The 15,865-nt window shown below is 42.4% G+C and overlaps 2 protein-coding genes across 2 annotated transcripts; one reads left to right on the top strand and one right to left on the bottom strand.

Annotated features, from left to right (window-relative positions):
- Positions 1-2,702: 2,702 nt before the first annotated feature.
- LOC146624094 (sialidase-3-like) lies at positions 2,703-4,397 on the bottom strand. The gene is made up of 3 exons (XM_085363683.1): positions 4,339-4,397; positions 3,918-4,157; positions 2,703-3,803 (listed from the first exon to the last, which is right to left on the bottom strand). Exons 2-3 carry the CDS (start codon positions 4,140-4,142, stop codon positions 2,802-2,804), a joined length of 1,227 nt encoding a protein of 408 aa, XP_085219809.1. The 5' UTR covers positions 4,143-4,157; positions 4,339-4,397; the 3' UTR covers positions 2,703-2,801.
- A 644-nt stretch (positions 4,398-5,041) lies between these two features.
- On the top strand, positions 5,042-10,738 carry xrra1 (X-ray radiation resistance associated 1). The gene is made up of 17 exons (XM_085363682.1): positions 5,042-5,153; positions 5,821-5,966; positions 6,049-6,120; positions 6,212-6,284; positions 6,389-6,486; positions 6,647-6,795; positions 8,154-8,258; positions 8,477-8,586; positions 8,664-8,713; positions 8,802-8,891; positions 8,971-9,064; positions 9,150-9,265; positions 9,655-9,789; positions 9,907-10,036; positions 10,175-10,290; positions 10,386-10,491; positions 10,584-10,738. The coding sequence occupies exons 1-17, from the start codon at positions 5,042-5,044 to the stop codon at positions 10,736-10,738; spliced, it is 1,857 nt and encodes a 618-aa protein (XP_085219808.1).
- The last annotated feature ends 5,127 nt before the right edge of the window (positions 10,739-15,865 follow it).

Below are 15,865 nucleotides of genomic sequence, written 5' to 3'. Positions count from 1 at the left end.
GGTGCCCTCAGAGCGACAGATGAAACACATGTGCTGAAAAATATTGACGTCCTCACCGCCAACACAGAAGAAGGAAACAGGTCTTGCCACGTGATTCATCCTCTGTGCGGTGAAACAAGTTGGGGATAAGGTTATAAAGAAAGAAGAAAAAACAGAGAGAAAGATGTTCAGAAGCACATTGGAGATCTACAAGCCCCCACATCTAATAAAGCACATTTCATACCTTACCCAGATGCTGTTGTTTTGGTCCTACAGTGAGCCGATTATATTAGAGGTCAGACCCGGTGATGAAATCCCAGGTAACCTGTAGCTTCTGCTGTGTTGACTAAAATCCTAATACAAATGTAATAATGCAGTGGAGCAAAGCAACCCATGTCAGCACGAGCTGAGCACTCGTGCACCGACTACATTTACTGCATTTGTGTCAATAAAGAGCCTGAAATCCTTCAGCCTCCATCAGAGTGCTGAGAATGAGCCCAGCTCAGTGTTTCTCGTAAGGCTCGCCTCTGCAGCCAAATCCTCATGAAGGTTATTGCTGTGTTACAGACCACTGGGTGATATCTCTTTGTTACAATAAGGATGGCTTCCTGCTACTTAGCACAGCATGAAAATGTGCAACAATCTGCTGCTTAAAATATTCAGAAAGAAGAACTATACGCTGTTTGAAGTAGAAACATTTGATAATACTACAGTGCCCTGCAGTATCTAAGACATAAAATCATTTTTGTTCTTATTAATTTAGGGACCGTTTTTAAAGATTTGTTTTACACAGACACCATATGGAAGTCAGAAACAAGAAGACAAGCTAAAAAATAATGTTGATTTGGATCTTTGCTGATAATTCGAACACTTTGTAGTTATTGCAGTGGGCTCGCCAAGACAAGGACAGGACAGCGTTTCACATGCACTTATTCCAATAGAATAACCTCCTTCGCACATTTCAAAAAGAGTCCATGCAGATCGTTTGCTTCAAGGACACATACAACCCTCATCCTCCTAATGTATGCTGTCTCCACTGTGCCAAGCCAGTTAAATCTCGACTCCTTTAATCTGACCCCACCTGCTACCATACAATAAATGGATGAAGTGGACTAAGCTACTGTGGACTTCCTTTTTATTGCTGTATTTTCACGTGTTTGGCTTTCAGGTTATGCAAGTGCATGCATATATATATATATATATATATATATATATATATATATATATATATATATATATATATATATATATATATATATATATATATATATATATATATATATATATATATATATATATATATATATATATATATCAGAAACTCCCATATTAGTAGAAATGTATTACTTAGGAAAGTTGGGAGAGTGGAGGGGGAAATAAAGAGCTCCCGCTTGTCCTTAATTCCTCCCCCTCTGTTTGCACATCTGCTGAATCACATTAAACTCCCCACAGGCCGCTTCACAACAGAAGTCCTCGACATCATTTCAGCGAGCTGGAGCCCTTCAGCCTCTGTTTGCTGCCATGGGAATGCATCTGAAGTGTTTTTTATAACTGCTTAAAAAAAAAAAAAACAACACGCACACAACCATCTCTTTTACTTTTCCTGCTCTGAGTCAGCTTTTACAAGCTCTTCAATTACTTTACATTGTCACAAGGAAAAAAAGAGAAAAAAAAGGAAGCCAGGTGATCACAGGTTACCTTTATTTTACTAAAATACACGTTTCATGCAGGGTTTTTTTTTGTCACTTTCCACAACAGAAACACACCTAAACTAATGCCACCTCGGGGCTTCTTATTTTAAATGTTTTTTTCTTGTCTGCCGCACAACAACAGGCAAAGAGGGACATTAAAGTCACACGGTACAATATTCCGCATGTGCAAATTCCTAGTGGCTTCATAAATAGCGAGTCCTCATCTGATGTCACATGCCGTCATTAGCGAACCAATAGCGAGCCAGATGTATCTGGTCATAGCGACGCAGTTTACGCTGGGAAAAGAAAGTCATGCTCAATGCGCCGGAAATCAACAATAACGGAGTGCTGTATTGCTTTTGAAAATTAATGTCATAAAAAAATATGTGTGCGGTAAAAAGTAGCCTTAATCTATCACGTTTTAAAAACAAACAACCAAGAAAAACTTAGATGAAGTTGGTCAGCTGGATGCATCTTTTCCCTCCAGTTTTATTGCCACCTTTATGGCACCGACTGTGACCCTGCAGGGGGGGGGGAAGCACTGACAGGCCACGTTCCAAACAGTGGAGAAGGCATACGTGAATCAGAGCACATGACGTGTAAAAAAGGAGAGACTGAGCATGGAGGAAACTCTTTCCAAGGCCTGCTATGATCTTCGTATGAAAATAAAAAGAGGTAGGCAAATTGTCTCTGCTGCTCAGAAAACACTGGCAGTTTAATAAGATGCAAACGGGGATGAAGTGCTTATCAAACATGCTACACGCAAAGCCAGTTTTTTTTCCCTAAGTGACAGTCCAGCACAGCATGCCTGAAACAAACCACCTAGCCTATTCAGAATAGTGTTCTTCCTTATGCAGCTTGTTGCATATTAATAATATTTAATCTTATAATAACTTTTTTTCTTATGTAAACAAGGAGACAGCGAAACACACGACTCATGCATGCATTATCATCTCCAGAATGTGGAACAATAGTAAACACAGACGGATGTTACTGCACAGCATATTTAGTGGCTTTTTGTTTTGTTTTTCTCTCTATTTTTTTTTTCCTTTTTTTGTTTTTAGGCTGTGGGGGAATGTCAGAGAGCTTCGTTTGCTAACACAGAAATAAAAGCGACCACAGTTAGACCGCTCAACGCTTTTCTTTCCTGCCGCCTGTCTGCATGACATCATTAAGGGAGAACGACACGAAGGCAATCTGCTCGAGTTCACTCTCTTTCCCGCACTCCATCAGGCACGAAAACTGATCCTTGTCCCCGTTGTAAGCCAGGTCCGAGTAGCCGCTGGGCCCCCTGTGGATGATCCTGGGTCTGTCCCATCCGGATGAGTGCAGGGGGGATCGGTTCAAATACACACCCATGTCCCTTCTTCTGGACTTGCTCGTCGGGTGCATGAAGAGGAGCCAGGTTTGCGTGTCTGGTGACAGGAGCGACGTGCCGCAGGCTTTGCTTTCCGCGTCGTCGTTTGGGACAAATTCCGGCGCGGGAAAGCCGATGATGCTTCCCTGACATCCGTAGCGCGTTTCCACCAGCTCCGGGGCCATGTGGGGCTTGTCGAAGTAGACGCCGCTGTTTTCACTGAGAGCCTCACACCTGTGGCCCCCGGCATTACGAGCATTGCAGTAGAGGTGGCTCCTGCCCTCGTGGTCTATGATCTCGGCCATTTCACATTCGCACGACTTCTTCCGCAGCATCTTACCTATGTGCCACGTCTGTCCAAAGTCCTCGCTATATACTGACAGTGCACGTGGGTAGACTGTGCAAGGGATGGGGAAGGAGCAGCATCTGTAAGGAATGTAGTAGGCGTACGCAGGGATGATCAGTCGGCCGTTCTCAAGCTGAACACCGTGGCCGGGGCCCACGGCGAATGTGGCCCACTTGTGAATGGCCTCGCCGATCACGCTGTCAGTTAAGTCTGTCACTTGGCTCCAAGTCTGGCCGTCGTCTCGGCTGCTGACGTAGCAAAGACGAGTCTTGTTCTTACCTGTCAGGATCTGCTTCGCTTCCGTGGTTGTGCCCCACACACAGATGAAAAACAAATAGAGCGTTTTGGTGTTTTTTTCATACACCGGGCAAGGATTCATAGTGCGGTGGTTTGGCAGGCACACCGAAGACAGCTCCTGACTGGACGACCACTGGAAAAAAAAACAAAATCCCAGAAACATGACAAAGGCAACATTTGAAAAGAGGACAACAAATCATGTTAACTTCAACTATGAAAATCAAAGTGATCATGTGGCAATGGTAACCTGCATGGATCCATCCTCTTTCAGGGTGCCTCTCCTCATAACGAAAATTTTGGCGTCATTGTCACAGGGTGAGGATCTCTTCTCTGCAAAGGCGAGGAAGGTGTGACAGTGCCTCAGATAGACGAGAGCAGGGATTCTGTATGTTATCCCACTTGGCTCCCTTTCAAACAAAGTTGTTTTAGGAGGTTCTTCTCCGCTGTCTCCCTTCGACGACGTGTTTCCCATGGTGGATCAGAGCTCCTGTGAGCAATAAAATGTCCTAAAATGCATGACAGAGCCTCAGCTTCTTTTATAGTCTTGTTATAACAACCTTCAAAGCACAGACTCGGTGAAGAGTTCACACTCCAGCAGCTCCCTATAAACACAGACCGCTGCATTGCCACAAACAGCTCGCACCGTGCATGCACAGCAAAGCCCTTACCTTCACTGATCGCTCTTCACAGGTCCCACTCGTGATCTTTGTCTGAACATCATACCGTCTATAATCGCACGCGAAACCAGAGACCTCTGATGTTCACGACACTGATGCTGTTGGTTCATCAGAAACGAAGCCGTACCTGAGACCGAGAGAGACTTTTACGCTCCCTTCCGCGTTCGCTTCTCAGCTAAACTAAACGTCGACTTTATGCAAATGAATATATCCACCTTCGTATTTGATTGTGTTTTTCTTACTAGCACTACCGCAATAATGACTACATATCAGTTATGGCTGTCACTACCTACGCCGCTCTAAAACGGCCTTCCCCCGCAGGGACGCCCTACACAGAAGCTAGCTAACTAGCCGGTTTAAACAAACACAGGTCAGGCTTAAAATCTTCCGAGAGTAATTATTTGCCAAACAATACACAAAATAAAGCATTTCCTGGTTGTAAACGTGATTTTTTAATGTCTTTGAATGCCTCAGGTTGGCCCGGCGGAGTATTATCTTGCCATTTTAGTTAATCTTTGAACACCTAAACTCACCGGTCTCTTCCGCCTTTAGCTTAGAAAAGAAATGTTACTGCCCCCTGCTGGACGGGAGAAGCGGTACTCGTCTTACGTGCTGTTGCTAAGATACAGAGAGCTACACTGAAGCTCGGGATCAAACACATTGTAGCAGTTTTTTTGACATAGTGTGGTGATAAATGGATTTGGCTGCAGTCAGGATGACTTCAGAGTCCTACACCGCTGACGCAGGGCGGAGCTATCCTGTAAATTGTTTCCCTGCCGGGACTTCACACCACAGAAGACGAGACGGTATGTTGAAATAAAGCAAGGTTGTAACTAGCTTATATTAGTGAAATAAATATAGTGAAAACGAACAGCACCAAAACCAAGTTAGCTGGTTACTCTAATGTTGTAAATGCTGTAATGTGAGCTACTGCTATGTACAGTACAAAGTAAATATTATTTATCAAAAGGGGCCCAGAAGTTCAAGCAGTACCAAAGGGCACTTTTATGAATGGAATTTGGGCCATACCCTAAATAATATTTGTGCTTGGTCTACTGAGCTGTCTACACTGTATTAAACTGTATGTGTCTGTCTGTATACAGGTGTATGAATGGAGGGTTTAGTTGAGAGAAATCATAGTTGGCAAAAATCATAGTTTAATTTTGAACATACATGCCCACATATCCGTAATCAGACCAGCCCATCTGGAATCAACAATTATGCCACTTAAATCACCTTTCTGATCCTCAGTTTAAACTTCAGCAGGTCATCTTGACATGTCTAAGCCAAAATATACTGGGTTGTTGCCATGTCACTGGTTCATAAGATATTTGCATTAGTGAGCAGATGCACTGCTCAGTGAGAAAAGAACTGACAGATCCAGAATGAAGAGACTAACCAATAATGAAGAGTGTTTACCTGTGTGAAAACACCTGCTGGCGTGGTTTTAGTCATCCATCTTTGCTTTTATAGGTGCTGGGCACTGGCTTGCAGCTTACAGGGAGGCAGAGGAGCAAAAATACAGGCATCAACGTAGGAGAACAAAAGCAGCTTATAAAAAATGTGAGAGCGAGCTGGCTGATACTTCTCATGGAGTCACATTAGACAGAGCTTTCCTGGTATGAACCTTGAATTCAACACACAAACGCTTATCTGACAAAAGTTAGAAAAACAGTGATATTTTTTTATTTTCTTTTTCAGCTCCAGTTGCATCATGTTGACAGACCCTCTGAGCTCTGTTCTCTGGACATCAGCGAGCAGAAACTAAGCTCTGTAAGAGCCACCTTTTCCTACTTTTACTTACCTTTATCAGCCTGTTGGTTAAAATCATTTGTGATTAGTTCCTTTATACTGGGGGTCACAGGTCAAACCAGAAGAACTCGAGGTGTTTGATAACGTGGCTTACATCAACGCATCTATTAACTCCCTCTCTCTAGGTGAATATGCATGTATACATTATCCTGCAGATTTCATTCTAGCATCGCTGTGTGTGCCTCTTTCATGAAGTCATATCAGAGGCTGTCCATTGTTTTTGCTGCAGGATCTTTCAGTAGTTTTGTGTCTCTAAGAGAACTCAACCTGTCATTAAATGAGGTTAGCGACTTGATGTTTGATGCTGCTGCCTTCCCTCTTCTCGAGGTAAGATGACTCGGCGGTGCTTTGTAACTGTGAATGTGCAAAAGAGATGCTGACATTCAGAGGAAGAGTTAAATGTGTGCCATTTTTCTTCTTCTTCTTCTCTCCTTCTTCTTTTGAATGTGGTTAAGTTCACCCGAACAGTGCATTTTAATCCTCGCAGGTTCTGGATTTGTCCTACAACTGCTTATCACCTGATGCTATTGATTCTCTCGGTCGGCTCCCACGTCTTAAGGTCCTTCATCTAACTGCAAATCAGCTTCAGCGTCTCCCTCCTAATCTGGGCTCCTCACACCAAGACCCCACTCAGCTGTAAGTGCCTGAAATAGCAATCTATTTTTTACCACGTTTCATCCACGATCAAGAGACGTTAGCCGTCCATCAGTTCAGATGATGAATTTGCTCGTTTTTCCTGCCCACTTTGATGTACGTTTATACTGAAAAGCTTCAAATGAATAAACTTCAGAAGTATGTGCACATTGGTACTGGGCAAAAACAGAATTTGCGAGTGTAGTCTTGGTCTTCTATCCCCACCTCACACACACACAGACACACATACACACACAGTTCTGCCCTGCTTTGTGTTAAATGACTGACAACAAAACAAACTTTAGGTATAAAAAGCTGCCTGATTTACAAATTTACAAATCCAATAGTGGTAGTCATTAAACTGGCTGAATCCAGCTCCCATAAATAATTAGTAAAATATTCCAAGATGAAATAATTTATGGCTATCTTTTAAAATCTGTGTTAACTCAGCATGTTTTAAGTGTTATGATTATCATGATCCATGAAGTTATCCAGTACCTTGGTTATGATTTCATGACACATTTCATTCCTGAAACATTCACAAATGTAGTTTTCAAACCCACCAAAAGGGGGAGCACAAATGCTCCAAATTCACACTTCTGAGCCGGTAAACCTGCACTCACAGGCCACTTTGTTAGGTACACCTTGCTAGTACCAGTTTGGACAGTGTTTTGACTACAGAACTGCCTTAAAGCTCCATGGTACAGATGGAGATGGAGACAGGGCATATCCTGTTGGAGACAGCCACCACAAGATGGGTACTGTGGTCATAAAGGGATGAAAATGCTCTGCAGCAATACTCAAGTAGGCTGTGACATTTAGACTAAGGTAGTGTGCCAAGAAAATGTCCCATTACACCACCTGCAGTTGCCTGAACCACTGATACAAGGCAGGTTGGATCAATGCTTTCATGTTTTTTCCAGTCTTCTATTGTCCAGTTTTGGTGAACTTGTTTAACTTACAGCCCTTTTTTCCTGCTCTTAGCTCACAGGAGCTTGGTTGTAAAGAGTGGATATTTGAGTTGCCCTTGCCTTCTTATCAGCTCGAAGCAGTCTGGATATTCTCCTTTGACCTCCACCATCAACAGCACTTTCTCCCAGAGACCTGCCAGTCAAGGGATGTTTTCTCTCTTTGAGGTCAACCTCTGTAAACATTCTGATGCTCGTATTGAACTTCAGCAGGTTGTCTTGACCATGACCACATGGCTAGAGGCAGCGAGCTGCTGCCCTGTGATTGGCTGATTTGTGTAAATGAGGGGTTGAATGGTTTACCAAAGTCACTGATGAAAATAGATACATAAAATCTTATTTCACTTTAATTGTATCATCACACACATTTAGCATTTCTTCGTTTACGTGTAGGCCGGCTAAAGATGAAGACACATGCTTTCAAGCTCTAGAAGTCCTGATGCTTGATGATAATGAACTGACCTCTGGAGTCTTCAGCAGCCTTAAAAACCTAACGAGGTCTGTAAGTTTTCCTGTAAAGACTTTTTGCATACAAAATATTCATTATAAATGCACTTTTAAAAAGTCTGCATGCATATTGCCAGCCTTTGTGCGTCACAGTGCAAGTGAGAAATTGCACTTTTAAATAAAAGTGTTTCTTAACATGGACTCCTTTATCACAAGGCACAGCAAATTAGTGGAAACGCTCATTAAGCATTTTTAATTGTTGATTACAGGCTAAAGCATTTAAGCCTACAGGGGAACTGCATTTCTGAAATACCGTTCATGCAACTGGTGGGTTTTTCCAAACCTGTGCAGACTGCCACTGAAGAAGAGGAGGAAGAGGGTAAATACTCGGCATCAGCTTTGTGTAATTCACATGTGTGTCCAAAATTTCCTTTAAAAATATCTCTCCCGATCCAGCACTCGCTCACTCGGAGCCTTCCGATCAGTATTTGACAAGAATCTCAGAGGTAATTCGTCCATGATCTTTTAGATGTGTCATCACTGTAGCTCGGTGTTATTCTCCCATTAAACTTGTGTGTCTCGTGGTCACTCTAGATCTTTCGCAAACACAACTGGGAGCAGAACCGCAAAGAATCCAGTTTACCTCTTCCAGCGCTGCAGTACCTCAACCTAGCTGACAACAAGGTGTGCTGCTGCTTTTTATAAATAAATCCACTATTTTTGGGAAACGAGGTAGCGTGACACACCGGTGGTTTCTCATCAGGTTGCTAAGGAGGAAGCACTGATGGCTGCCACTCTTTTCCCGATGCTTCGTGAAATTGATATTCAGTTCAACCCCATAACCACGCGGAGGAGAGGTAATATTCCTCCTGTAAAGAATCATTTTAAAATAGGTGTTCGGGGCTTCAGAAACAACCTCATCATGTCTTTGTTTAAATACAGGAGATCCTCCCTTGCTGGCCTACATGCAGGAGAGACTTGGAATAACAATAAAGCAGAAGAAAACACCGGAGGTTGTGAAGCGCCCGCTGAAAGTGTCCACTGAACCAAAATGGAAGGTTGGACTTTTTTGTGTTTGATCACGATCCGTTGAATTTTGCTGTATCAATGTCCAGGCTGGAGTCTTAGGTTTAGTGATTTTGCAGAAAGGACGTGTGATTGACTCCAAGGTGGTCATATTTTTGGTAGCGTTTGCCTCTAAACTTGATCGTTTTTTATGAATTCTGATAAAACTCTGTAAGGGCGTAGAGTGGGGTCATGCTAACAATCCATTAAAAGTGGATTTGCATCCACTAAGGTCTTCAAGGCCAACTTAATGATTGATTGCTCAGAAATGGATAAAAATAAGTCTGGTGTGTGTTATCAAGCTTTTTGCTTTTGTATTAATCACTGTAAAGTTCCATTTCAGTGAATGAATCATTATGTTTTCAATGTTTTCATATTGGAGGTGGATGAAAAAATACCAAAGGTGTCAAAGAAGCTAATACTGCTGAATCCACAAAGCCAGGCTGGCAAAAATGAAGGCAAAAACAGCAGAAACCACACCTTCCATGAAAAAAGAAAACCCTTCTTTCTTACTCAGGTATGTTCTTCAGTAGTTTTCCTCATTGGGATATAAAAATCCATCATTTTACCAAGTTTTTTAAATGTTAGTTAATGCCGCAGCATTTTAACGTAGTCAGTGTTATTTCATGCTCAGGCAGCAGATGGACCTGAGTTTGAATTTGGTCTTCTTCCTGAAGACAAAGAAACTGCAGACAGCAAGGAGAGAAAGCAGTTTGATTTCTTGATGGATGTCGAACCGAACCCTCGTGTGCTCAAGCTCAATGGTGAGGAAGGAGGAATGTATTTTCATCTGCAGCCATTTCGTTTTTTTGTCAATTGTTTCAAAGCCAGTAAAGTTTGGCTATACAGCGGGACCGTGGAGAATACTGATGCTTTCTTTCTCTCTTCCTTTCTTTGTGCAGGAATTCAAACAGCTGTTCGGATGCTGGAGCACACACTGAAGAATCTCCATGTTTACAGGGACTCGAAACCAAAGCTCGACAGCATCCAGACGCCGTACAGGGAGCGAGAGAAAAGGGTTTGATGTTTAGCCACGCAAACTTCATTTGCAGGCTCGTAAATTGCAATAAACCGAGCGACTTTAACTACGTTTTTATTAATTACTGCACACAGATTAAGGAGCTGCCACCTCTGAAACCTGTGAAGCAGCTGACTGAAAGGGTAGAGGACATGATCAAAGAAATCAGAGAGAGTAAAACAGTAAAAGTGGTCCCTTTAGGTATGCACATTTCCTACTTATACGCAGTGAATGTCAACATATTTCCCCTGTAAAGCCCTCTTTCTTTAAATAACACTCTGTTTTCTGTCCAGCCACTACCCTACAAAGCAGAGGTGTCAGTAAGCAAGAATATAAGGAAGCTCTCTCGCTGATGAGGGACATGAAAAGAACATATAAGATGGTCCACGCGAAAACAATGGAGCAAGAAGCCGCCATCAAGTCTGACAGAGACTCTGACCAAATCTGAGTTGAATCTCCATCTGTTTAACAGTCACATCCAAATAATTAGCCGAGCAGATTTTCTTTGGCTTGAAATGTTTTCTTTGTATTACTGTGAGTAGAAATAAGTAAATCGAGCAATGTTTTCCTCGACTATCAGCTCTAGAGTTGAAGTGCAGAGTTCACAAAGCTGTAGCAGATGCAAGTGTGTCTAATTGTAACTAAAAAAGTGTGCCACTGTCTGCTCCCCGTAAGCCTGACAGTTCTGAGCAGCTGTGCCGCCACGGCTGTGACCAGAATCCATCCAGGATGAATGCATTGTATTCATTAGGAGTTTGTCAGTAGAGCTCATTGCAAAAACAGAAAGTAGAGAGAGCTTTTTCTCTCTTTTTGTTTTGTTTTGGGTGAGGAGAGGTGTTTTAGACTGTTTGTGCACATTTATATGCAAACACCCTGTTCTGTTGAAGGAACACTGGGGTAGATTAACAGTGCAACAAAGTCCACATCAAGCCCTGCTGTATTTGAAAATGTTGTACACCCTCTAATGGTTCCCAATCAGCTATTCTCCATGGGTATTGTGCATCACCCTCTCACTCACCTTTTATATGGTAAATGGCCTGTATTTATATAGCGCTTTACTAGTCCCTAAGGACCCCAAAGCGCTTTACATATCCAGTCATCCACCCATTCACACACACATTCACACATATATGAGATTTTCAAAAATGATTATGTGGCTGATTATTATCTTTTCGTAACTTTGAACAGACTTCTGCAGTGCAGAATGATTTAGGTTTCGATGCCAATGTGCGGTATTACTACAAGTTGAGAGTGGTAGTTGTTTGTTTTCGTTGCTCATTCCCTTTTTGATTTCATGGTCTTGTCCATCATATGATTTTGATTATTTGTCTCGAGTGCAGCGTGCAGATGTGGAATGCATGTTCAGCCCCTGTGGAATAAATCACTTGGCACTCTGAAGATACTGGGTGCAGGGATTCTGGGTTTTTACATTCATGTCGGGACATTTTTCTGCTCCTGTATGGATTGAATCATAAAACATTTATGCATTTCTTACGCTAAACAAAAAAGCGTGCTCTGGCAGGGGGTTCGGTTTAAGACGGGACCCAGATTCAACATGCGAGGAGGTTGTAGGGAAAAAGGTGATAAACTTTTATGGAACGAGCCGAGGAACAGCTGAGGTGTTGATCTCGGGAGGGGAAGACACAGAAGAGACGAAGAACAGGCAGAATGGGCCTAATGCAGCACAAACAATGGATCAGAGTCACCTGATCCAGCCATAGAAGGAAATTTTGAAGCCTAATGTTAGAACAGAGAGAGTCTGCCTTCCAAACCCAAACCTGGAGCCTGGTTCTGCCTCTCATTATGCTCCCGGAAACAGTGGGAACCACAAGTAAGATGTACTCTGAGGGTTAACATGCTGCTCCAGGATCTTTAGGATAAAAGCAGCTTGGTTATAATTTAATTCTGCATTTCACTGTCTTTTTCAGTTTGATCAAAAATGTAAACACAACAGAAGATAGTATGTCTGTGAAGGTTCTCAGTCATCCAGGTCATCGTAGTCAAAGGAGCTTGCAAAGAAAAGCGTCTGGACTTCTTTAAGTTACTTGAAGACGTTTCACCTCTCATCCGAGAAGCTTCTTCAGTTCTAAGGTCAAATGGTGGAGAGTCCCAGATATAAACCTAGTGGGAGTATCCCCCCACAGAGGGACAAAAGGACCCCCTGATGGTCCTCTAATCGCCTGAGCCAAGGTGTGAAATTGGGTGTGGGTCCCAATCAGCCAGAGTTTCGGGTGAGTTCATTGTGAAACCTGGCCCCACCTTATCATGCGAATTCCTGAGATCAGATGGCCCAGGATGTGAGTGGGCGTTAAGGCGTCTGGGAAGGGATCTCAAAACTGGATTATAGATGGCAGAGAGTTGGTGTCGTAAACCCCCGCCTCTGTTCAAAGATGGTCGCTCACAGTGGACATAGATGGCTTCTTTCACTCCTCTTTCAAACCATCTGTCCTCTCTGTCCAAAATGTGAACATTGGCATCCTTGAAAGAGTGTCCTTTATCCTTAAGATGCAGATGGACTGCTGAGTCTTGTCCCGTGGAGGTGGCTCTTCTGTGTTGTGCCATGCGCTTGTGAAGTGGCTGCTTGGTCTCTCCAATGTAGAGGTCTGGGCATTCCTCGCTGCACTGTACAGCATACACCACATTGTTAAGTCTGTGTTTTGGCGTTTTGTCTTTCGGGTGAACCAGTTTTTGTCTGAGCGTGTTGCTGGGTCTGAAATGCACCGGGATGTCATGCTTGGAGAAAACCCTCCTGAGTTTTTCTGATACACCGGCTACATAGGGGATGACAATGTTGTTGCGTCTGTCCTTCTTATCCTCCCTCGCTGGTGGAAGCTTCTCGGATGAGAGGTGAAACGTCTTCAAGTAACTTAAAGAAGTCCAGACGCTTTTCTTTGCAAGCTCCTTTGACAACAGAAGATAGTGCTTAGTTATTGAAACCGGGGTGTCTGCATGATTGGGCGTGCGCTGCTTTAACATGGTGTTGTGGTTGTGTTGTATAACTACTGTGAATTTCTGAAACCTTGCCCCCGGGAAACATGCCTAATAATAAAAACAGTGAAAAAAATTACAGTAGCTGCTCACCATAGCAATGGAGTGCATGCAGAAGGAACTCTTTTAGTTTTGTGTGTGGAAGAGTCAGCATTGGGTTCCAGTGATATGTTTTAATGAAATCAATCACTGAGCTCTAGCATGAGAATCGCTGTCATTGTGGTGTCACACAAATCTTAGCGATAAACAACTTTCAGCATTGTAATTAGTTTAAAGCAGTGTTCTATTATTTTTTCACTAAAAAGTTAGTCTTGATGGATGAACAGTTTGACACAGTGAAAACAATCGGTACAGTGCTGCTCAGTGCTATCAGGCAAACACCTGGTCTCCAGTCTGATGGCCTTGTTCAGGTCTTTTCATCCTTAACTATATTTTTGCTGGTAATGAGGAGCCTGTGCCAAATGGCAGAGACACCCTTCTACAGAAATACTCTTTTCCAGTCCAGTGGAGCTCAGCTCCACACAGCCGAGCTTGTCTGAGCTGCAGCGATATTCCACAGTATTGGACACAACAGCTGCTGAAAATCCTCGATGCTAAATAGATTATAAATGATCAGATTGTTTTCATTATTGACTCTCAAACTGCACTTTTACTCCCTATCCAGGCTTGGGTGCGACTCCATTAAAGTGCCCTGAGACTTGTTGTTGCTTTCACTAACATTATGGATTTTGTTCTGCAGCCAGGAAGTCCTAGCATGAACTTATTTTGTTTGACCAGATTGCTGTTACAAAGTAATTTAGAAATGATAATGATTAGTACTTGCAGTCCAGTGCTGTCATGTTGTAATTCTTTAATGCTGGAAGAAAAATAGACATGTACTCTTGTGCAAGAGGTTTGTTACACATGTTAGTTTTCCACATTTTTGGGAATAATCAGTCCCTCTGATGGCTGTCTATTCCAAGTACACTCTAGGCGTTTACTGACCTCATCACAAACTTGGAGATCTCTCCAAGAACTCTTCACGAGATTGTGAAAAAATAACTCAGATGCACTTAGTTGGTAAACCTTCCACTTTTTTCACCAGCTCTTTTGGGACATACACCTTCCTTTTCTTTGTTTGTGTTTGTGCCAACATGTGCAAATTTTAGATTATGTAATTAATAAAGCAGATGAATCTGATCATTTCTTTTCCCGCATTACCGTTGTGCAGGCGATGAATCCTGGCTTCATGCTGTTACCTCAGGCTCCTTCTGCAATTCTAAAAGAATCTGTTATCAGGAAAAAGTCAGAAGGATAACTACCAAAGCAACTACAAATTCCCCTTTGAGTCTGATCAGTCGATGAGTAATTAATCACAGCCAGTTGTGCTTGAATCTGCCAACACAGTTTCAGTGTGAGCAGTTGCTTTATATAGACATAAACAGTACCCCAAAATACCCCAAGAATGCAATACAAAGGGATGTTTTATACTAACAGATGTTTTTATATTTATCAGCTATGTCAATAAATAATGACAGATGCAGGACACAAAGCTGTAAAGGCCCTGTGGTACGAATGGCTTCAAAACCTCTGGATCCTACACTTCCCAAAATGCAATTTACCCAGTTTGCACTTAAACCCCACATTCCCAGCATAAATAACCTCGATGACATCAATGTGATATCATGAGCATTATTTTTTGTTGTCATATATAATTGATTTACTTGTAGACGCCTCATGGGGGTGCTTAAAAGAGGACCTCTTATGCTTCTCTTTATTTTCTACCACATATGCAGCCACATGAAAAACAAAGTACTCTCACATCTGGTGAAAAGCAAACACAGCAAGTCAGCACAAACACCTCATACTAACTGTCAAACACAGTGGCGGAGGACTGAAAATTTGGGCTTGTTTTGCAGCCACAGGACCTGGGCATCTTGCAGTCATTGAGTCAACCGCGAGCTCTTCTGTATACCAGAGCATTCGAGGGTCAAACGTGAGGCGATCTGTTATCTGTCAACAACTAAAACTTGACTCAGACTGCAACAGGACAAAAATCTCAAGCACAGCAGCAACTCTACAAAGGAAACGAAAGAAAAGAACCAAGATGTTGCAATAGTCGAATCAAAGCTCAGACCTCAACCTGACTAAAATGCTGTGGCAGGACCTTAAGAAAGCTGTGCATAAATAAACACCCACAAAGAAAAGTGGTACAAATGACTCTAAAACGATGTGAGGAACTGATAAAATTGCATGGAAAACAATTCCTTTTAGTTATTGCTAAAGGCTACAGGCTACTGAATAACTGGCTGTAGGCCTACTTTGTTTTTCCCACAGAGCGCCTTCTTTTTCACTTAGTTTGTGACAAATAAATATTGATTCATATTGATGTTCATCTGAGATTTTCTTTAATTAATTTTAGAACCTATAAAGGACTAAATCTTTTTGTAATAGGTCTTAACATGTAGAGTTTTGGGAATGTCTACACCTTCTGTTTTTTGCACAACAGTAAATAGACGCCAGAGCAGTCTAGATGCTTGGACTTTTAGTTCTGCATGATAGTATACCTATATATTAGGGGTGCAACGATACACAAAATTCACGGTTC

Source organism: Diplotaxodon limnothrissa, linkage group LG10 (assembly GCF_057381915.1).
Source record: "Diplotaxodon limnothrissa isolate DT_005_m linkage group LG10, D_limnothrissa_male_GT1.1, whole genome shotgun sequence".
In the NCBI taxonomy this organism is placed as follows: Eukaryota; Metazoa; Chordata; class Actinopteri; order Cichliformes; family Cichlidae; genus Diplotaxodon; species Diplotaxodon limnothrissa.
This window is presented reverse-complemented; position numbering and strand designations above follow the sequence as displayed.

Bases quoted from the DNA above. Each gene is read 5' to 3' on its own strand.
- LOC146624094 (XM_085363683.1), bottom strand. From the start codon at position 4,142: ATGGGAAACACGTCGTCGAAGGGAGACAGCGGAGAAGAACCTCCTAAA. The intron at 3,804-3,917 runs GTTACCATTGCC...TTTTTTTTCCAG, and splicing joins AAGAGGATGGATCCATGCAG to TGGTCGTCCAGTCAGGAGCT.
- xrra1 (XM_085363682.1), top strand. From the start codon at position 5,042: ATGGATTTGGCTGCAGTCAGGATGACTTCAGAGTCCTACACCGCTGAC. The intron at 6,285-6,388 runs GTGAATATGCAT...TTTTTGCTGCAG, and splicing joins TATTAACTCCCTCTCTCTAG to GATCTTTCAGTAGTTTTGTG. The intron at 9,065-9,149 runs GTAATATTCCTC...GTTTAAATACAG, and splicing joins CATAACCACGCGGAGGAGAG to GAGATCCTCCCTTGCTGGCC.